The sequence below is a fragment of the Hylobates moloch genome, unplaced genomic scaffold (genome assembly GCF_009828535.3).
Source record: "Hylobates moloch isolate HMO894 unplaced genomic scaffold, HMol_V3 SCAFFOLD_247, whole genome shotgun sequence".
Classification (NCBI taxonomy): domain Eukaryota; kingdom Metazoa; phylum Chordata; class Mammalia; order Primates; family Hylobatidae; genus Hylobates; species Hylobates moloch.
In genome coordinates, this window is record NW_026652522.1 from 269 (window position 1) to 20902 (window position 20634).

Consider the following 20634-nt stretch of genomic DNA (forward strand, 5'->3'; position numbering starts at 1 on the left):
GGGGGTGGGGGGTGGGGAGCTGAGCTCTACACACACAAAGGCCGGGCCTGTCCCTCCCCTGCCCAGTTCTATCCGGGGGCCCCACCCTGCCAGGCCAGCCTGGCTTCCATAGGGTCCAAAATCAGGACAGATGAAGGCAGGCCCAGGAGCTGCCCCTGGTTGGCCAAGCCACCCCAGTGGGCACAGAAGCTCAGGGGTCCAGATGGGCAAACTGAGGCCCAGTGAGGGGCGGGGCAGCAGGAGCTGCTGGTGCACCTGGCACCTCAGGGAAGCAGCGGGGGCAGCTCGCCTGCAGCAGGACGAGGGCCCCGGTCCCTCTTGGTGAAGACACAGCCTGGGGCTTTGCACAGGGCTGGGGTTAGAGGTGGGGGGCGCCCAGCAAGGCCTCTTGCTGCTTTACAGCCAGTGCACAGCCCCAAGTGCCCATGCCAGGGGCCATTCTGGGGGGGGGGGCTGGGCATGGACCCCAAAAAGTCCATGGGCCTGGGAGCCGGGCCAGGGGTGGGGGGCCTGGTCCTGCCTGGCTCGGCGGGCGCAGCAGGGACTCACTGGGGGAGCGGCCGTGGAAGTAGTTGTAATACTGGGACACATAGGTCAGGATGCTCAGCCGGTCGGGCACCTTCAGGGCCACCATGTCCTCGGCATCCAGCAAGGCTGGGATGCCCAGGTGCTCCTCCGCCACGCGGAAGGCCTGCGGGAGGTGGGAGGGGGTCAGCGGGGCAGCTGGGAGCTCCCTCCTCCTCCTCCAGGCCCCAGCTCACCTCGACTCAAAGACACAGTCTTGGAGCCCAAAGAGGCGTGGGTTCAAGGCCGGAGCTGGGCCCCGCTCGCGTGGCCTCCCAGCCTCAGCTTACCCATCACTGCAGTGGGGATCACGGTCCCATCCGCACAGGACTGAGGTCGACAGGCCAGTGGGCGCTCAAGGCCCTGCCCAGGTGAAACCTCAGGGGATCCTGCCCCTCACTGGGAGAATCCCGGGCCCCACCCAACCCAGACTTATGCGGTCTTGAAACAGCTCCCTCCAGAGGCAGGGCTGACATTGCTGAGCCCTCCCCGAGGGCCAGAAGGGACATATAGGTCGCCATGTCAGGGCTCCCAGGCAACAGGTGGGGGCCACTAGATGCTGAGACAGGGACACGATAGCCCACGCTGTTCAGCCCGGCAGCCGCTGGCCAGGCATGGCTGTGAGCATGGGAAGTGTGGCCGGCACACCTGAGGAACTGGACTTTTTTATTTCTTTCTTTTTATTTATTATTTTTTTTTTGGAGACAGAGTCTCACTCTGTCGTTCAGGCTGGAGCGCAGCCTCAGCTCACTGCAACCTCCACCTTCCGGATTCAAGCAATCCCCCTGCCTCAGCCTCCTGAATAGCTACGATTACAGGTGCACACCACCACGCCCTGCTAATTTTTGTATTTTTAGTAGAGATGAGGTTTCACCGTGAACTTGTAATTTTAGTTCATTTTAATTAAGTTAAAGCTTAAATTCAAATTGTCCCTGTGCTGAGCAGGGCAGTGCCGGCCAGGCAGGTATGACTGTGTCTTCAGTGCTGACCGCTGTCCCCGCTGAAGGCCAGCTCCGGGGCAGGGACATGGCCGGGGCCTGCCTGGCACAGCACAAGACACGCCTGCAGGCGCGTGGTGAGTCTGCCGGTGCCTCTGCCCACGAGGGAGCGTGGAGCTTATTCTGCAGCAGGGAAACTGAGGCTGCACACAGGGAAGGGCCTGGAAGCTGGGGCGGGCAGGGCAGGACTGGAATCCTGGCAGGGCCGGAAGGCAGGTCCCATGTGGTGGGAGTGGCAGCTGGCCCACTGGGACCCATCCACGGCCCCTCACAGCCACCCCCAGGCCCTTGCTCTGCCTGGGGCAGACTGGGCTGAGCCCCCCGCAGTGAAGTAGGGTCCCCAGCCACCTCCTGCCACCTTGCTCCCCAACTGAGGAAAAGAGGGGACCAGTATGCCCTGGGTGCCAAGATAAGAGGCTATTTCTAGAACTCCAGGGTCACCCAGCCCAGGACGCGCTGCAGGGCTGGTCAGGGAGCCCCCACTTCCCAGGCAAGACTCCCGAGGCATGTGCAGGGCCTGGGGGGAGTCCCTCGGTCCCTCGGACGTGGGTGGGGCTCAGCGGGCCAGCTAAGCCAGCTAAGCCAGCTGTGAGGCCGGGGTGGAGAAGGAGGACATGGGCCGGTGTGGGGGCCACTCACCAGTTTATTGTTTTCATAAATGTTTTCCTTCTTGAGAGCACTGAAGTTTCTGGAAGATAAAAACATGGTGTCCAAAGCAGCTCAGAGTCCACGAAGGGAGGGGCCGGAGGGCCTCAGAGGTCATCTTGCCCAAACAGGGAAACTGAGGCCAGGATGGGGGGCTGTGAAGGAATGAGGTGGCACAGGAACACAGGTGGGCACAGGCCCGGGCTCCCAGCCCTGCTCCGGCCACGGTGACACTGCTGGGACCGTGGTACTGCATCAGACGGCCCCAGCTTCACCTCCGGTGCCCTGGACAGGCCGCCCCTCACCAGTGCTCCTGCCACAGTCAGAGGTAGCAGGAAGCAGGCCTGGGAGGTGAGGTCACCAGCCCAGGGCGGTCCAGCACAGCTCAGCTAGGAGGGGGCTCCTCCCGTCACAACGCTTGGTGACCAGGCGGGTCGCAGAAGCCTGATATCCCCGGGGGACCACAGGGAACGGAGGAAAGAGGCTCCCAGGGCAGGGATGGCGCCGTATGCAGAGAGGGCCGGCCACGCTGGCCCTGAGGGCAAGACAGGCCCCGGATCCGCCTTGTCCCACACATCATCGCTTCTGTTGTCGGAAGGGGTGACTGCTGTTCACCCTGCGGTGAAGGGTGCCCTTCTCAGCGCTTCACAAATACCAACCTAAGGCTCACAGCCGACCTGTGGGGCAGACACCGGTTATGTCCGCATCTCACAGAGACAGCGGCTCGGGGACCTGCCCCAGGTCACACAGTGGGGAGACAGCCGCCAAGGCCACTGAGGTTACACGGTTCTCTCTGGGTGGTGGAGTGGCCTTCCCAGGTGCTCAGCGAGGGCCCAGCCTCACCCCCGACTCACACACTAGACCACAGGGATGCAAGGGTCCCAGGAAGTTCCCGAGATGAGGTCCCCGGCCAGCCTGGACAGCAGGATCCTCCTGGGGACCCCAAGAGGACAGCCTCACGTGACCTCCAGCTGGTCCTGGGACTCCTCATGGGCACCTTGGGAGGATGCCCTGGGCAGAAAACACACCGAGATCCCACACAGGAGGCCCCAGCCCAGCCCCAGGTCCTCCGACAAAAACCACCAGGCTCCCAGCACGGGCTGCAGCTTCTGGGAGGGAGAGTTGGTTAAATCGTGATCTGGAAGCCAGGTGCAGTGGCTCACGCCTGTAGTCCCAGCTACTCAGGAGACCAAGGCAGAAGGATTGCTTGAGCCCAGGAATTCGAGATCAGCCTGGGTAACAGTGAGACCCCGTCTCAGAAAAACAAAAATATAGTGATCGTGACCCGTCTGTCCACGTTGCTGCCTGTGGGGTCCCAGACAGCAGCTGCTACCACGTCAGCATGAACTGGACTGTTCTAGAAGCTTGCTGGCCCCACAGAGGGAGCTGGGGCTGCAAGCCGTGTCCTGCCTCACCCCGGCCTGCATGTCTGACCCCGGCCAGCCTCGGTCTCAGGGCCTCAGTCTCCCTGTCTGGGAGGACAACTGCAGCTCCTGGTGGCGAATCTGACGGCCGTAGCTGCAGCAAACAGGAAGGCCAGGCAGGTCTCAAACGGAGAAGTGGGGGCTGAGACCCCTGTGGCCACGCGGCCTGGGCGGCCTAGTTCTGAGCCCAGCCTGCACAGCCCTTGCCTGGCCCTGACCCCCATAAGAATGCTCCGAGGCCCGGACAGTGAGCCCATTTCACCCGTTTCACAGATGGGGAAACTGAGGCTGGGCAGCAGCCACGCGGTGGGGAGGGGGCAGTGGGATGGGGGCTGCAGGTTGCCCACCTCCCTCCTTAGGAAGCCCCCGCCCCATCTGCCTCCAGCCCTGCCGTCCATCAATCTGCTGGGATCCTTGGGAACCCTCCACTGTGTCCAGCTTGGACCCCCTCCCAGGTAACAGGTTTCAGACGGCAGGACCACCCGTCTGCACAGGCGGAGCTTCTGCACACAGGACAAGAGGGGGCGTGGACTCCTCTCCAGGTGGACGGATGATGAGGAGTCCCCTCCCTGGGCTCAGTGGCAGGGAAAGGGGTTTCCATCTGCTCGGGCCTGGGCCGATGCCTCTGTCTGCCTGGGCTTGTCCCTGGATAGGGTGTGACTCAAGGGCATGTGGGTGGCTATGCCCAGGGACTCTGCAGCCATGCTGGGCCTCAGCCTCAGCCCCCAGGGCTTAGGAGCCGGCTCTCCCTCCCTCTCTCCCCGCCCCCAGCCCTTTGAAAGCTCAAGCTCTTCTGCAGACCTTCCCCAGGGTCACCGACCAAAGCGGCCGTGTCCCCGGAAAGAATGCCCCGACGGCTGGGAGGCCAGTGTCACAAGTCTGTTTTTTCTCTAAACAAGCAGGAGGAGGAAGCCGTCTGCCTCCCGCATTTGCTTCCATCCACCCCAGGGGCCGGCAGCGGCTCTGTCCAGTGGGTTTCCCTGCAGGGCCATCTCACCCCCAGACCCACAGTCAGGCTCTCAGAGCTCCAGGCAGATCAGGGCACCCCAGGCCCTCTGGACACATCAAAGCCAGTGCCCGCACAGTGCGCAGGTCTGGGCTGCTAGTTCAACCACCGCGGCCTCAGGAAGAGGTTCAAGCTGCATTCTGGGCGTTTGAGGCCTCTTCAACTGGGCTGCACCACCCTGGCCGGTCCCACAGCCACCACCCGTCCTGCCCCAAGCTCCTTCCCCAGGGCTGGCCCTGCAGCCTCCAGACCATGGCTCCACACTCCCGGCGCAGAACAGCTTTTCCCGTGCTCCGCCCGATGCACTGACCAGGCCCTCCCCAGATGCACCTGGCCGTCCCTGAGCTCACACTCCAGGGCCCCGAGCAGCTGAGCTCAGAGGCCCGATGCTGGCCGAAATCGCCAGCCAGAACCGTCTCGTAAGCCCCACCAAGACTGCCAGGTGGAGACCCCACTGGTGTCTCCAGGAGCCCCCCAAGAAAATGACACATTGGAGCCCTAACCTCCAATTCCTCCACGTGACCTTACTTGGAGACAGGGTCTTTCTGGAGGTGAGAGAATTCATTTTGTCTCCTTTGGAGACAAAAAGAATTCAAACAGGGTTCTTAGCGGGGAGCCCTGGTCCCGTGACTGGTGTCCTCATAAAAGGGCAATGTGGATGCAGACACACACTGACAGGGAAGAGGATGTGAAGGCACAGGGCGAAGACGGCCACCCCAGAGCCAAGGAGAGAGGCCGGGCAGATCCTCCCTCCCGCCCCCAGGAGGGCCCAGCCCTGCCCACACCTCCATCCGGGACTTTGGCCTGCAGAACTGCGGGAGGACACCTTCCATTGTTGAAGCCGCCCGTTTCGGGGACCTTGCGAGGGCAGCTCAAGCAGGTGGACACCCCTGCCCTTGCTGGACAAAAATGCATCAGCTTCCCCCCACTCAGCAGGTGACCAGCTGCCCATGGTGAGACGGCCGGACCGGGACACAGCCCCAGCCACCGCTGCAAACCTGTGGGCTGTGGGATGGGGGCTGCAGGTTGCCCACCTCCGAGACATGGCACCCTCCGGGATTTAATCTTCTCCTATTGGAAGCCTCAGAATTAAAATCAGGTATACCATGGCCCGGCTCCAAGACACACACCGTGGGGCCAGGCACACAGTCGGTGCCCTATAAATGCTTGTGATGCATTTGTTCTGTGCTTGGTGAGACTTCTGTGGCAGTAACTTATTCTTTCAACACTGGCTGAATGAATGAATTTGCTGAGTCTGTGTGTTGGTCACAAGATTTGCCCTGGGCAACTCTCCGCCGTGCGTGCCCCTGCCCGGCCACACCTGCCCCCGCCACCCCTCTAACTGACCCATGACCATCCACTTCAGCCCATGGAGTCCAGCCGGCCTCTGCCCCGGCGCCTCTGGGGGCTCTTGGGAATGTATACCCCCCTCCAAATTCCTGGGTGGCCGACATCACACTGTTTACTTCCTGGAACAAGATTCGGCCATGGAGTGGGGAGGGCGGGGGCGTGCGGGACTTGGAAGGGAAGGAGCCCCAGCCGAGGCACATCCAGCACATCAGGAGAGAATCCCACGGAAAAGGGAGCAGAGGGAGTGGGGAGGGGCAGGCGGACAGACAGAGAGAGCTGAAGACAGAGACGAAGACCCCGGCGGAGATGGTGGAGGGAGGCCCAAGAGAGACAGGGACCAGACGGCACAGTCGGGATGGCAGAGAGGGGACTCGGGGAAGGAGCAAACCTCAGAGACAGCAAGGACATGGCCAGGCAGAGCTCAGGAGAGGAGGGGGTGGGCAGGGGGCGGTGACGACTGGGGAGGGGAGGCCGCAGAGCCCCCACCTCACACACTGGGCCTCTGGAAGGAAAGTGTGGGGCCCTGGGCGGTCCCCCTGCAGTAGGTGGACAGGCAGACCCCTCCCTCGTCCGTCCTGGAGGGTTCCGGCCAGAGGCGGCCACAGAGGTCTGGCTACAGGCCCTGGGGCAGGAACAGAAGGCCTCTGTCCACAAGCAGCTTCCTGCTGACCTAGCCCCGCGTGGGAGGGGAGGTCAGCCTACCCTCGGCTCTGGCCCAGGAAGTGAGGGCACTGCCTGGGAGCTTCTGGGTGGGGGCCTCTGTGTGAGTCTCTCCCGTGGCCCCCAACAATAGTGGTGTCTCGGGGAGCCCCGCCACCCTTGGGAGCCACTGCTGGAGGGCTCCGCGCACTGCACAGCGGCCGCCCCAGACACCCCCACTTCCTGGCCCAGCCCTGAGCCGGCCTCCAGAGCTGCAGGGACCAGGGAAAGTTTAAGGGACCCTGCCCTGGAACTGAGGGTGCAGCAGAGACCCAACTTCACAACACCCTCCCAAGGCCTGGTCACAAATCCGACAAATGCCCCCAGCCACGAACCCCAAGGAGGAGGCCAGCGATGTTCTCCCACCTACTGGACGGCTTCCTGCGCCACACAAAACGCCTGCCCTCCCTCCAGCCCCGCTCCCTCCCAGCCCAGACACGCTGTGCCCCCTGCCCCATCTGCCCGAGGGCTGTGCCTGGAGACCTGCTTGGGCCCAGGAGTGAAAGGAGCCAGCCCATGGCAGAGCCGCTCCAGCCCCGACAGGCTGACTGGCTGAGGGAGGCAAGGCAGCAGGTGGAGCTGTTTGTTCTGGGTGGTTTCTGAGCTCACCTGGCTGCCCGGCTGCCCTGTGACACCAGTATGGAAACAGTGCCCGGGGGCAGGCGCCCTGAGGCCTGGCTGCAGAGAACCCACAGCCGCAGGTGAGACGGGGCAGGCGGGCACAGGCAGGCTGACCAGGCAGGGGACCCGCCCACCCTGCCACCTCCTGGTTGGCGTGGCTGGGCGATCCTGTTTCCTGGCTGTAAAGCGGAGATTCACGGACACCTCTCTGTGTCTGTGGGGCTCCCCAGTGTGGTCACACGTGGCTCAAGGAGCCGGAACATGGTACACAGGAACGCCCGGATCCCCGCCCCCTCCACCTGGGGTCGGTGGGGCAGAGGCAGAACCAGGAGCCCGGGTGCCCCACCTGGCTGGCCTGGCGCCCGAGCTGGTTCCTTCACAGCTGCTCTCCCCTGAGGGCCAAGCGGAAGCGCGCTCTGCGTGCAGCAGGAAGGACTAAGGCCAGACAAAGGGACGGACTTCCTGGTGGCAGAGCTACAGACACAGAGACAGGACGTCCACCCTTCTGCTGTCAAGGGGTCTTCACTGGAAGGAGAGGGGAATGAGGTGGCGAGGGCGGGACCTCACACAGAGTCTGACCTCAGAGCTGCCTTGAGAGGACAACCGGTCTGTGCCTGTCCTTCACACGCGTTTCCTCCCTTCCTGAAAACTATTGGGGACAGGAGGGACAGCTGAGGGCTGCACAAGGAGACCCCCACCCCAGCCACCACCTCATCCAGAGGCACGGCAGGGAGCAGAGGCTGAGGGCACGGGATGGGGGTGATGAAGGCACAGAGGCAGGCACATCCAAAGAGCCAGGGGCCAGGCACGGCGGCTCACGCCTGTAATCTCAGCGCTTCGGGAGGCTGAGGCAGGAGGATCACTTGAGGCCAGGAGTTCAAGACCAGCTTGGGCAATATAGCCAGACCCCCTCTCAATTAAAAAAAGAAACAATATGCTGAGTGAAAGTAGCCAGACACAGGCCAGATGCAGTGGCTCATGCCCATAACCCCAGCACTTTGGGAGGCTGAAGTGGGCAGATGGATCACTTGAGGTCAGGAGTTCGACACCAGCCTGGCCAACATGGCAAAACACCACCTCTACAAAAAATACAAAAATCGGCCAGGTGTGGTGGTGTACCCCTGTAACCCCAGCTACTTGGGAGGCTGAGGCAGGAGGATCACCTGAACCTGGGAAGCAGAGGTTGCAGTGAGCTGAGATCGCACCACTGCACTCCAGCCTGGGCGACAGAGTGAGAATCTGTCTCGAATAAATAAATAAATCGATAAAATTAAATTAAAAATAAGAAAATTAGCCAGGCATGGTGGCTCACGCCTGTAATCCCAGCACTTTGGGAGGCTAAAGCGGACGGATCACCTGAGGTCAGGAGTTCGAGACCAGCCTGACCAACACGGAGAAACCCCGTCTCTACTAAAAATACAAAATTAGCTGGGCGTGTTGGCATATGCCTGTAATCCCAGCTACTAGGGAGGCTGAGGCAGGAGAATTGCTTGAACCTGGGAGGCGGAGGTTGCGGTGAGCCGAGATCGTGCCATTGCACTCCAGCCTGGGCAACAGGAGTGAAATTCCGTCTCAAAAAATAAAAATAAAAATAAGAAAATTAGCCAGGCATGGTCCCAGCTACTTGGGAGGTTGAGGTGGGAGGATTGCTTGAGTCCAGGTGTTCAAGGATGCAGTGAGCTAAGACGGTGCCACTGCACTCCGGCCTGGGCGACAGAGCGAGACTCCAACTCTGGAATAAAAGCAAAGGGCCTAGGCACCCGTACGAGCACGTGTCCCCACACCCTGGTGCACACCCAACCCTCATGACACTCCGGGTTTTCCATCAGCCAAGGTCTGCAGAGGCCCCCATGCCCCAACACCCATGGAAGCCTGTACTAGCTTCTTCCTGCTGCTGTAACAAATTGCCACAAACTCCGGGGCTTAAAACACCAGGAATTTGTTTCCTCACGGCTCTGGAGGCCGGACTCTGACGTCAAGGTATGGGTTGGGCCTTGCTGCCTAAGGGCACTCTCGGAGAGGGTCCTTCCTGCCTCTTCCAGCCCAGGACACCCTTGGCTTGTGGCTGCACCTCTCTGATCTCTGCCTCCAAGGGCACATGGCCTTCTCCTCTGTCCTTCTGCACATGGGCACCTACTAAGCTCCTACCGTATCTACTGAGCCCCAACGGAAAGGCCCTTATCTGCAGAGCTCCAACCCTGTGCTGGTATCTACCGAGCCCAGTTCCAGGCACCGGAGACGCAGCAGTGAACAAAACAGAGCCCCCACCCTCTGGAGCTGACAGTCCAGTTGGGACAGAACCAAGTCAGCCACAGCCTGGGCAACTCCACACCCACCGGAGCTGGGGGCAGAGGGCCTCCTCTCTCTCCCGCCTCCTTCCTGTTCTGGCCTCTGCACTCTCTGGAGCCACCCTGGGCTTTTATTCATTTACCTGTTCCCTGTCTGTCTCTGTGACCGGAACACTGCTCCCTGCATCTGGATGCTGAGGGGAACTGGCAAAGGACTCAGTGCTGGATACACAGCAGGTGCTCAGTAACTGTCAGTGCACTGAGGAGATACACAGCAACCACTGTGCCAGTGCATGCACATTGCACCTGTGCTCACCCCTGGGCACTGCACACAGGCACATCTGAGCCGGCAGGGAGTAGAGAGAAGCTCCCCAGGACTAGAGGGCCCCAAATCTCCGGCGACACCAGTGATCCATGAAGCTGGTGGCCAGCAGCCGCCGGCAACACCTCTCCCCGCCCCGAAGGCTTTTCAGTCTGGCCCCAGCTTGGATGCCTGGGCTTGGCCACCAGCCAGCCTCATCCTGGACCCTGCAGCCCCGGGGGTGGGGTCTCACCTGCCTTCCTCCCCTTTCCGGGTCCTTCTCCCAGTCTCCGGGTCCCTGGCCCTCTCCGTCAAAGCTCAGCATCAGGCTTTCTATATGGAAGCACGCACCCTGTGCCTAGCATCTTCTGCCTGCAAGGGCAACAGAGGCACGTTCCTGGCGAGGGAGAGCGGCTGCTGCCCAAAGGCCACACAGAGGCCCCTGGCGGCTCCACGAATGCATGTCACAACCTCAGGGCAGGGGCTGAGGCTGTTGCTCAAGACCCCAGCTTCCTGCAGAGAGTGGGACTGGCGGGACAGCGTCCAGGGGCACAGGGGAGGAGCCCCGGATCTGCACAACGGGCTGGGGCTGTGTGACCTGAGCAAGGACCCCTCCTCTTAGCCTCGGTTCTCTGGTCTGCACAGCTGTGGCCTGACAGAGGCCCCAGGTGCTGCCTGTGGCTCCTCCCAACCCTGAAACCTTCCCACCAAAAACACACTCAGGAGAATGCTTTGCCCAGAAGGTGCCTGGGCTGCAGGTGGCCTTTGAGGGCCCCCCCTTCCTGAGCCTCTGGCCCCCAGCCCCGACACACAGATCTCTCCCAGCAAGCCTGGTCCCAGTCATTTAGCCAAAGAGTGTTTGCTGAGTAAATAAACGACGGAGCAGGTCCAGGCTCGGGCCAAGATTCAGCAATGGGCAGGGCCAGCTGCCCAGCTACACACGCCAAGACCCTCCTGGGGGGAGACAGCCTAGTCCTCATCCCCTGCAACTTCCTGCTGTTCCCAGAGATGGGGGCTGTTCTCCATCTCCGGCCCTATCACCCGGGGCATCAGAGGCCCGGCTGGCAGCAGCACATGGGGTCTGGGGGCTTCCTGCCCTGCACTGGCCGCTCCCCCACAGTGGCCCTAGCCGCATCCCCCCAGGGGCTTGAACAGGCTGGGGGAGGGTCAGTGCCCACACGAGGGGTATCCAGGGACCCCATCTGGTGGCCAGGCCCCTGGGCAGTGAGAGCCTCGGAGGGCCCAAAGAGGCAGCTCTGCTGGCCTTTCCCAGGGACACAGAGGGGGACTGGACTGAAGCCAGGGCCCAGGAACCGCCCTGAGTCACGTCTGACTCAGCCGGCGGGCGGGGGATGCCACGGCTCTGGCCCGGCTGCATTCGGTGTCCGGGCACACTGAGGCCACTGGGGACAGCCTCGGGGGGCTGCACGGTGGGCTGTGCCTGCCCAGTCCCACGCCTCGGCTCCCCATCCCCGAGCCGCCCGGGCCTCAGTTTCCCTGCCCGTGTCGGCGCCCAGCGGAACAGCAGAGGGGTCAAAGAGCGCCAGGCAGGACTTACATGAGGTCGGGCCGGTGGCGGTGCAGGATGGCACAGAAGGCCAGGCCGTCGCGGAACGACGTGGTCATGTTGCAGATGTTCACGTCGCGGTAGCCCTCGCACTGCTGCCGGCACCACTGCTGCAGCGCCCTGATGGCCGCCATGTGGGCGGCGCGCCCGCCGCGCGGCGGAACCGCCCTCCGACACCTTCCCGCGGCTGTGCCGCGACCTTCCGGCCGGCGGGACAGACGCTGGGACCGCTACCGCACCGCCCGACCCACGGCGCCCAGCCCGAGCTGAGTCGGACTGAGGGCGACGAGCGCCGGGTCCCTAAGAGAAGCCGAGACCGGCCCCGCCCCCGCCGGCCCCGCCTCCTTGTAGGCCCCGCCCCCAGCCGCCAAGTCCTGCCTCCGGATAGGCCCCGTCCTCACACCTCCCGGCCCCGGCATAGGCTCCCGCCCAGGCAGGCCCCGCCTCCCGACAGGCCCCGCCCGCAGCCGCCAGGTCCCGCCTCCCGACAGGCCCCGCCCCCAGCCGCCGGGTCCTGCCTCCTGATAGGCCCCGTCTCCACGCCTCCTGGCCCCGGCACAGGCTCCCGCTCCAGGCAGGCCCCGACTCCGGACACCCGCCCCCAGCCTCCAGGTTTTGCCTCCTGATAGGCCCCGTGCCCACGCCGCCGGGCCCCGGTACGGGCTCCCGCCCTAGGCAGGTCCCGCCTCCTGATAAGTCCCGCCCCCACGCTGTCAGGTCCCGCCCGACAGGACCCGTCCCCCACGCCGCCTGGCCCCTCCCCAGGCCCCGCCCCACCGCTGCTGGCCGAGACCCCCAACCGGTGAAGGGGCGCGGGCTGCTTGGGGCTCCTGGCATTCTGGACCCCTGCGGAGACCTGGGATTTTCTTTCTTTTCGCCGTCCCACCTCCCACCACCATCTCACCCCACCGCCATGGAGAAGAGGCAGGAAAGGCCGTTGACAAATGGAGACACTGAGGTTCGAACAGCCCTGCCCTGTCTGGGGCCTCAGCCCTGGGCAGCCTGGCCTCCCGGGGAGCAGGAGGCGCCTTGTGTTTCAGGGCTTCAAAGGACGTCCGCATCTGGTTTCTCTTTCCAGGCCGCTACATGCCAGCGGGGGTTCCAGGCAAGGCAGAGGTGAGGCCTGGGCATTGCCAGAGGAGAAACTGAGGCCAGGAAGAGGGCCGTGGAGCCGGAGTTGCACAGCTGGCCTGTGCTTTTCTTCTGGGGGCCTGTGGGCAGGATCTGTTCTTGGGCAGGAGATTCCTCAGGCTGACTTGCAGGGTAGTTCCTAATTTTCCACTTTGAGGTGTGGCACAAGAAATAAGGAAAGTCCCTCTGGTGGGGCCCTAAATTATCCTGGGCTGGCCCCTGGCCCCGTTCTCCTTGGGGAACCTTGTCTGTGGCCACGGGGATTGGACGAGGGCGGAATCACTGACACCAGCTATGTGAGGGGGGCCTACCCTGCTGGCTGTGGGGCCAGGGCTTGTCCGGGCAGGGCCTGCAGGAAGGAAGGTGTTTTCCCGCAGTAGCCCCTGGCAGGGAGTCAGGGCAGCTTCTCTGTGCCCCTTGGGAGGAGCAGAAACTGAGGTCTCCCAACCCCAGCCACTGGTGCTGTTCCAGGTCTTTTCTGAGGCTGGTCCCTGGTGAGACACCGTAGTGTGCATGGCCGGCTGCCTAAGTGTCAGTGAGGCCTGTGTGTAGGTGGTGAGCTCCCCGTCACCAGGGGCGTGCAAGCAGCTGCTAGGCAGGGGAGCCCTTGTGGCCTGGGACTGTGGCTGGCCCTAACCGCTGCTCCGCCACAGTCCCTGACCTGCGGATGTCAGGGGATATCGTGCCAGCACAGCCGGAGCCGGTCCTGGCACCGGGTTTTCTTGATTCCCAGGGCAACGGTTAGGAGAACCAGAAAAGCTGGAAAAGAAGGGAAAGATCAAGAAGCAGAAGCAGCGGGGCAGTGGGCGGGGGGAATTAGTGGGGGATGGGGGACACAGGGGTGGACAGGCGCTAGGGCCCAGCTCCCTTAGAAGGAGTGGTGTGGGAGGTGGCCTGGGTTTCACTTTTATCGTGAACTTTTACCGCTGCACACTTAAAAAGCCATCTCACTGGTCACCCCGTGGACCATCCTGCGCGGCCCCCCTCTGGCACCAGTGAGCTGGGAGGCAGCATTTGCGACGCTTCCCCACCAGCACCTCACACAGCATGTCCCTCCAGGGTCCCCGGAGCCAGAAGCCAGGACACCCCCAGACAAATGGTCCCTTCTCCCCACTGCCCATGGCTGCCACCCTCCCATCCAGACGACCTGTCCCCCCGCCTCTGCCCACAGGGCTGCCTCCTACCCCTCCGGCCACCACAGTCCACCCTCCCCAGCAGCCCGAGGGATCTTTCTAGAAGGCCTGACCAAGCCCTTCCCCTGCCGGGAGCCTCCCAGGCTGTCATTCCAATAAAGTCCAGGTTGCTTATCAGAAGTTCGGCAGGCTTATCACGCCGCATCTCCCCGGCCGCACCCTGCCACGCTTACCCCAGAGCTTCGCGCCTGCACCGGCCCCCAGCACCCGCCCCTCCTCCTCATCCTCCAGGACCCCCACCCTGAAGCCCCTTGGAGCTACCGAAGGCTCCCGGGGTACCAATCTGTGCTCCCCAGGGCTGCCATGTGGACTCTGTTTGCACACGCCTCCCCCGTCCAACATGGAGGGAGCCTCTACCCGGGGAACCTGCTGCCTTCCGGCCTCACTGGGGAACTGCCTTCCCTTGGGCTCAGTTTCCTCATCTGCAAAGTGACATCATAGCCCCTTCCACCAAGGGTTACCCCACGGCCAGGCACGCAATAAATGCAGCATGATGTACCCAGGGGTGGGGAACAGGTAAGAGCGGTGTGAGCTCAACAGGCCCCAGGACGGGGAAGCTCTGAGATGGGGGCCCAGACTTCAGGCCCTTTAGAAATGATGATGACCTCAGCCTGAGACCAACAGAGAGAGAGAAAATGGGGAGAAAGAGAGAGACAGAGAGGGGAGAAAGAAAGCGGAGAGGAGAGAGAGAGAAGACAGAGCAAGAGCCTCCCTAGGGAGGCTAAGCTAAGTAGGAGTCACTTTGTTGGAGGAAGGGGAAAGGGCAAAGGGAACAGGAGTTGCAAAGGCCCTGCGGCAGGAAGGAAGACTCGAAGATAGGCTGGTGTCGCTGGTGCAGGGGACTGGGAGGAGGTGCAGGGGCTGCGGGAGGAAGGGGTGCAGGCAGCAGGGCCCAGCTAAGCCCCTACTCCAACTTCTCCCACCAATTTCCATGCCTACGTTGTCATTTGATACTTACAGTCACCCTTTAAAAGTGGCTCTGGGCCAGGTGTGGTGGCTCATGCCTGTAATCCCAGCATTTTGGGAGGCTGAGTTGGGACGATCACCCAAAGTCAGGGGTTTGAGACCGGCCTGGCCAACATGGTGAAACCCCGTCTCTACTAAAAATGCAAAATTAGCCGGGCATGGTGACACATGCCTGTAGTCCTAGCTACCTGCAAGGCTGAGGCAGGAGAATCGCTTGAATCCGGGAGGTGGAGGTTGCAGTGAGCTGAGATCACACCACTACACTCCAGCCTGGGTGACAGAGCAAGACTCTGTCCCCACCCCCTCACTCGCCGCCCAAAAAAAAAGTGGCTCTGGGCCAGGTATTGTGGCTCATGCTTGTAGTCCCAGCTACTCAGGAGGCTGAGGCGGGAGATCACATGAGAACAGGAGGCTGCAGTGAACTGTGATCACACCAGTGCACTCCAGCCTGGGTGACAGGGACATTAATGTGTGTGTGTGTGTACACATACATATATGGGTGTGGGTTGGCTGTGGGTTGGCTGTGGGTTTAAAACCCGACTGGCTGGGTGCAGAGGGTCATGCCAGTCATCCCAACACTTTGGGAGGCTGAAGTGGGAGGTTTGCTTGAGGCCAGCAGTTCAAGACCAGCCTGGGCAACATAGCAAGACCCCGCCTCTACAACAAATACAAAAATATTAGTCGAGCGTGGTGGTGTACACCTGTAGTCCCAGCTATCCGGGAGGCTGAGGCAGGAGGATTGATGGAGGCTGACAGGTCGAGCCTGCAGTGAGCTGTGATCATGTCACTGCACGCCAGCCTGGGTGACAAAACAAGACCCTATCTGTTTATGATCTACAAAATGGCTCTATTGATTCTGCAGCTCAAAAAACTGAGGTTCTGAGAGGAAAGGAGGAGGGTGGAGGGCACAGGAGGGGAGAAGAGGGAGGGGAGAAGGCCCCCCGATCAGCCTGCCCTCTCAAGCAGCGGCCCCGACTCTGACACCAGGTGGGGCCCGGGAGAAGGTCGGCCCAGCTGGTGTCCTGCCCAAGTGTACACCCTGGGCCAGGACAGGACTTCCAGGCCAGATGACCTCAGTTTCCCCACTTCCAGCCTCCACATGTTCTGAACCCCTCAAAGACGGAGGCAGGGAGAAAGGGATCTCTCAGCCCATCAGGGTGGCAGGGCCCGTGCTGGGGACCCAGGGAGGACATGGCCCGAGGCATCGCTCCCTTCAGTCCTAAACGTGCACCTCGGCTTGCATTAGCTTAGCTCCTGGAGGACATGCTGGCTGCTGGGTCCCCAAGAGGGGCTGCAGAGGTGGGGACCCAGGTGCCACACCCGGAGGGGTGGGGCGGGCTTATGAGGGGTTGACTCCTTCCAGCAGTGGATTCAACCCTGAACGTCACCTGACCAAGGCTGCTGGGCCAAGCTGGAACAGAATCGGCTCCTTGAGGCTGGGAGGCGGAGGCGGTTCGGGAATGCAGAGGGAGGGAGAGAGAACCAAGGGAGGTGTCCTGGCCGAGCGGCGTTTCCCGCGGGACTTCTCAGAGCCTTCATCGCCTGATGCGCACCTCCACTCTTCCAGGGAGAGGCCACACTGCACAATGGTTCCCAAACTGACTTGCCCACAAGACCCCTGCGGACGGTTGTCGGGGACCACGTCAGCCCCACCACAGAGCGTGGAAGGGACATCGCCCTCCTCCCCATCCCCGAGGCTGCCGTCAACCAGTGCCATCCCTACGGCCCCTGGCAGGACAGGGAGCGGGAAGCTGTGACACCCCATTTTAAGGGGCCACCCATTAATTAATTAGGTTCCATGAATAATGCATGCCACCTTGGGTATATTAATAGCATATTTATATGGTGTGCTATGCGGAGTATACATTCTCGTCTGAACACCTCACAAATAATTCACGACCACCACTCCCTCCCCAGCCTCCAGGAGAGCCTGGCCGGTGCTGTGGCTGGGGCCGGTGGGCTGCTTCCCACAGCCAAATTTTACATTTCATTATAAATGGCTTTGCTGGGCATGTCGGTAACTCGTGCATTTCCATCCACTTTATTATTAATGGCTTTCCTGAACTGTAGCAGCCCAACGCCGCGCACAATGCGTTATAAATATTTGATCCGGCATCTATGGTCTGCCATTTATCATTTATAACGGGTTACAAAAACATTATAAAACATTTACTGCACATTTATAGATCATTTTCGACTACCACCACGATGTGTTATAAATACATTATTAATCCTCTCCACGCCATTTATAGGAATCCCTTGTAACGGGGCCCAGCCCACCCCGCCCCCAACTTCGAGGAGCACAGAGCTCACACAGGGCTGACAGATGTCGCCGGGTGGCGGGACCGGGGCAGAGAAGCCAGCCTGCCTCTGATTGCTGTGTGTCCTTGACCGGGTCATGGCACCTCTCTGTTCAGAGGAGAGCGACAATAGCGCAGATGCCTGGCCCTCAGCACCTGCTGTGTGTCACACAGGTTGTTCACTGCCCCTAAGTCTCAGGCAGTTTTTATTTTTTTGAGACAGAGTCTCACTCTGTCGCCGAGGCTGGAGTGCAGTGGTGTGATCTTGGCTCACTGAGATCTGCCTCTCGGGTTTCAAGGGATTCTCCTGCCTCAGCCTCCCAAGTAGCTGGTATTACAGGCGTGCATCACCACGCCCGGCTGATTTTTGTATTTTTAGTAGAGACGGGGTTTCACTATGTTGGCCAGGCTGGTCTCAAACTCCTGACCTCAGGTGATCCACCTGCCTTGGTCTCCCAAAGTGCTGGGATTACAGGCGTGAGCCACCATGCTCAGCCTTGTTTTTATTTTCTGAGACAAAGTCTTGCTCTTTCACCCAGGCTGGAGTGCAGTGGCGCTACCTTGGTGATCTTGGCTCACTGCAGCCTCCGCCTCTCGGGTTCAAGCCATTCTCCCACCTCAGCATCCAAGTAGCTGGGATTACAGGTGCGCACCACCATGCCCAGTGTGTTTTTAGTAAAGACAGGGTTTTGCCATGTTGGCCAGGCTGGTCTTGAACTCCTGACTTCAGCTGATCCGCCCACCTCGTTCTCCCAAAGTGCTGGGATTACAGGTGTGAGTCACCGTGCCTGGCCTCAGGCCACCTTGATGCCCACTTCACAGTGAGGAATCAAGCTCAGAAAGGGGCAGCGATTTGTGCAAGGCCAGTGGGGAGCAGGCGTTAGAACCCTGAGGTCGGTCCTGCCTCGTGTCACCCACCTGCCCAGGCCTGCAGCCACAGGCTATGGCCCCCGCCGACAGGACTCTGGATGGGGCTCCCGGCGTCCTGGCTGGAATGCTTACTGGGGGTGGAGGACGCCTAAAGGGTGTTTGGGATCCAGCAGCCCCTCCACCGTACCCCAGCTCCAGAGGCCTCCGGGCCCTGTGTCCCTAAAGACCCTGTGTTCCCCAGAGCCGGGGCACCAGCAGTGGCCTGGTATGCAGAGCACTGTGGTCAGTGACACCCTCACCAGGCTCCTGCATTTTCCATCTTAGGGAGGGCACATGGCTGCCTCCCGGCTCCCTCCCCTCCCAGGGCCCATCTCCCTACTAGGGAATGAGTGCCTGAGGAGCCCTCTGTGTGCCAGGCCTGCCCCCTGTGCCCCCCGAGGCTTGCAGGCTCCTCCAGGCCTGGCTCCACAGCAGGAGGACACCAGTGGGAAAAGAGGGCTGTGGGCGCTGGACCCTTCCCTCCGCCTGCCCTGCTGGTAGTCAGCCAGAGCCCTGTGCCCCACTACAAGTGGATGGGCCCAACTCCTCCCCACTGCTCAAGACCCACCCCGCCATGCCACCTTCCCCCAACAGCCCTTCCTAACTTCCACAGAGAGGGTGCCCACCACACCCTGGCACAGGCCTACTGGGGTCCAACCCTGGGTCCCCGGTGAGCCCAGCAGGGCCTGGCTTGGGGTGTCCTTTTGGGCCTGGCCCAGTGAGGGTTTGGAAAGAACTGGGATGTCCAGTTCTGCCTGCCCATGCTCAGCTTCCTACAGGCCACCTCCCAGGACAAAGGGGCTGCTGTCCCCAGAGGAGGCTTCAGCCATACCCTCCTCTTTGGAAGCACCTGGAATGACCCCAACTGCCGGCTAGGCCTGGGCCTAACTGGGTCAGGGGTCTGGGGTGCTCTGAGGAAGGGAGCTGGGGGAGGCTCAGGCCCCCCAAGCAGCTCCTGCCCTGCACCCTACCTGCCACGTGACCTCGGGCCACTGTCTGGGCCTCCCAGGGTGAATGGGGGAGACGCCTGATGGGGAGACCTGCACTCCTGCTGCCGAGGGCGCTCAGGCCCCAGGTGCCCACACTCAGCCTGTGGCTGCCACTGTCTGGCCTGTTTGAAGGTCAGGGTCCATCCCCAGCCAGAGCTGAAAATGAAACCCGGAAGCACTTGTTTTGAGACTGAAGCAGCAGGTGAGCTTGTCACTATGGCATCCCCCGGCCCCGCCCCGGCCCCACCTGGAGAAGGCAGCCCGGGACTGCTGGGAACCACTGGGAGGGGCTGGGACCCTGCCTGGCCTGGCTCAGACAAGCTCCTGGGCCTCCCTCCGCTCCTGGAAGGAAGGGAACTGTGGAGTCTGGGCCGGACCCTCTGAGTCCCGGGGCCATCTGGGCTCCAGTGGTCACCCTGGGCGAGGGGCTCACAGCCACACAGGAAGGTGCTGATCCCAGATCCTCCACTGTTCCAGAACAGACGGCCCGGGACCTGCCCGCAGCCACCCAGTGGCACAGGGGTCCTGCTGGGTGCCCCAAAAGGCTGGTTCCCGGGGTCCCTGGGCCCAGTGGCCGTGGTGAGGAACTTGCGGAGCCAGAGGGAGGGAGAGGCCAGGCATGGATCATGGCCTGACCCAGGGCTCCCTGGTCCATCTCACAGCCCCGTCCACCCTGGGGTCGGCACCATCATTCCAACACCCACACTTCTGCTCACACCGGCCCCTGCCAGGTGCCCGCTGCAGGCACAGATTCCAATCTACCCATTTCTTTGTCCAGGCGCGGTCAAGTTTCCCTCCCAGGCGTCTTTTCCATCTTCCCCAGCACAGACCGCAGAGGCCTCTCACCTCTGGGACACAGAACCTGGGGTCCACCCTGGCAGCCAAGGCCAGACATGCCCCCTGGGGCTCCCTTTATGGTGGGGACAGGCCTGGGATACCCTCCAGAGGTTATGGAAGCCCTGGGCCAGGCAGAGGCTAAGTTTGCCCCATGGGTGCCACAATTGTGAGCCACCAAGGCCCTGGGCCCTGGGGTCATCACCCTGGGGTGGGTGGGTGGGGTCTCAGGCACGTCTGGCACATCCTGGCCCCAATCGGCACACACACCACAGCTGATACCCCTCACCTGAGCCCTTGCCACCCGCCAGGCCAGCTACTTCCCCCGGATGCCTCTGCTTAGCTTAACCTCCGCTGCCTCCTGGGCAGGAGTGAACACAGGCCCAGGCAGCAAGAGGTCCAGAGGGTCCTGGGCCCCAGCATCAGGGCCCTGCCCTCAGCGCCCTCCCCATCCTCCTTCCCCGTGCCTGGTCCACGACCCCAGCCAACGTCCCGGGGCTCTACCTGCTACAGGCTGCTCTGAGCCAGATACACGCACCCCCGTGAAGGGCCCAGGCTTGCACCCAGCTGGGACACACAGACTGGCCTCTGGGCCTGGCAGCAGTGTCCTTCCCTTTCCCTGTCCTCAACCCAGGCACTGGGTTCTGGGCCCACAGAGCTTGGACCTCCCTCCCTCCCTCCCTCCCTGATCAGACCCTGAGGCAGGCAGGACCCCCACCCCACAGCCTGGCTGCAGTGACGTCAGGAGAGCAGACGACCAGAGGCTGGCGGGGCTACAGGAGGTGCTGGACTGTGGGGTGTGGAAAGGCAGCCTGGAGGTGCCCCGGGAGCCCATAGAGGGTGTAGCGT

At 62.0% G+C, this 20634-nt stretch overlaps 1 protein-coding gene and 1 long non-coding RNA gene across 3 annotated transcripts; one reads left to right on the forward strand and one right to left on the reverse strand.

The window, feature by feature from the left end:
• Window positions 1-306: 306 nt before the first annotated feature.
• LOC116464171 (MICAL-like protein 2) lies at window positions 307-11752 on the reverse strand. The gene is made up of 3 exons (XM_032147440.2): window positions 11455-11752; window positions 2202-2250; window positions 307-691 (listed from the first exon to the last, which is right to left on the reverse strand). Exons 1-3 carry the CDS (start codon window positions 11595-11597, stop codon window positions 359-361), a joined length of 525 nt encoding a protein of 174 aa, XP_032003331.1. The 5' UTR covers window positions 11598-11752; the 3' UTR covers window positions 307-358.
• A 507-nt stretch (window positions 11753-12259) lies between these two features.
• On the forward strand, window positions 12260-16868 carry LOC131382618 (uncharacterized). Of its 2 annotated transcripts, XR_009212178.1 has the most exons (4): window positions 12260-12421; window positions 12542-12579; window positions 15616-15740; window positions 16321-16868. It is a non-coding gene; the product is annotated as an uncharacterized LOC131382618 (long non-coding RNA). The 2 variants fall into 2 exon arrangements; XR_009212179.1 differs by lacking the exon at window positions 15616-15740 and having other exon boundaries at window positions 12260-12579; window positions 16117-16868.
• The last annotated feature ends 3766 nt before the right edge of the window (window positions 16869-20634 follow it).

Bases quoted from the DNA above. Each gene is read 5' to 3' on its own strand.
- LOC116464171 (XM_032147440.2), bottom strand. From the start codon at position 11,597: ATGGCGGCCATCAGGGCGCTGCAGCAGTGGTGCCGGCAGCAGTGCGAG. The intron at 2,251-11,454 runs GTAAGTCCTGCC...TTTATCTTCCAG, and splicing joins CGCCACCGGCCCGACCTCAT to AAACTTCAGTGCTCTCAAGA. The intron at 692-2,201 runs GTGAGTGGCCCC...CACCTCCCGCAG, and splicing joins TTTATGAAAACAATAAACTG to GCCTTCCGCGTGGCGGAGGA.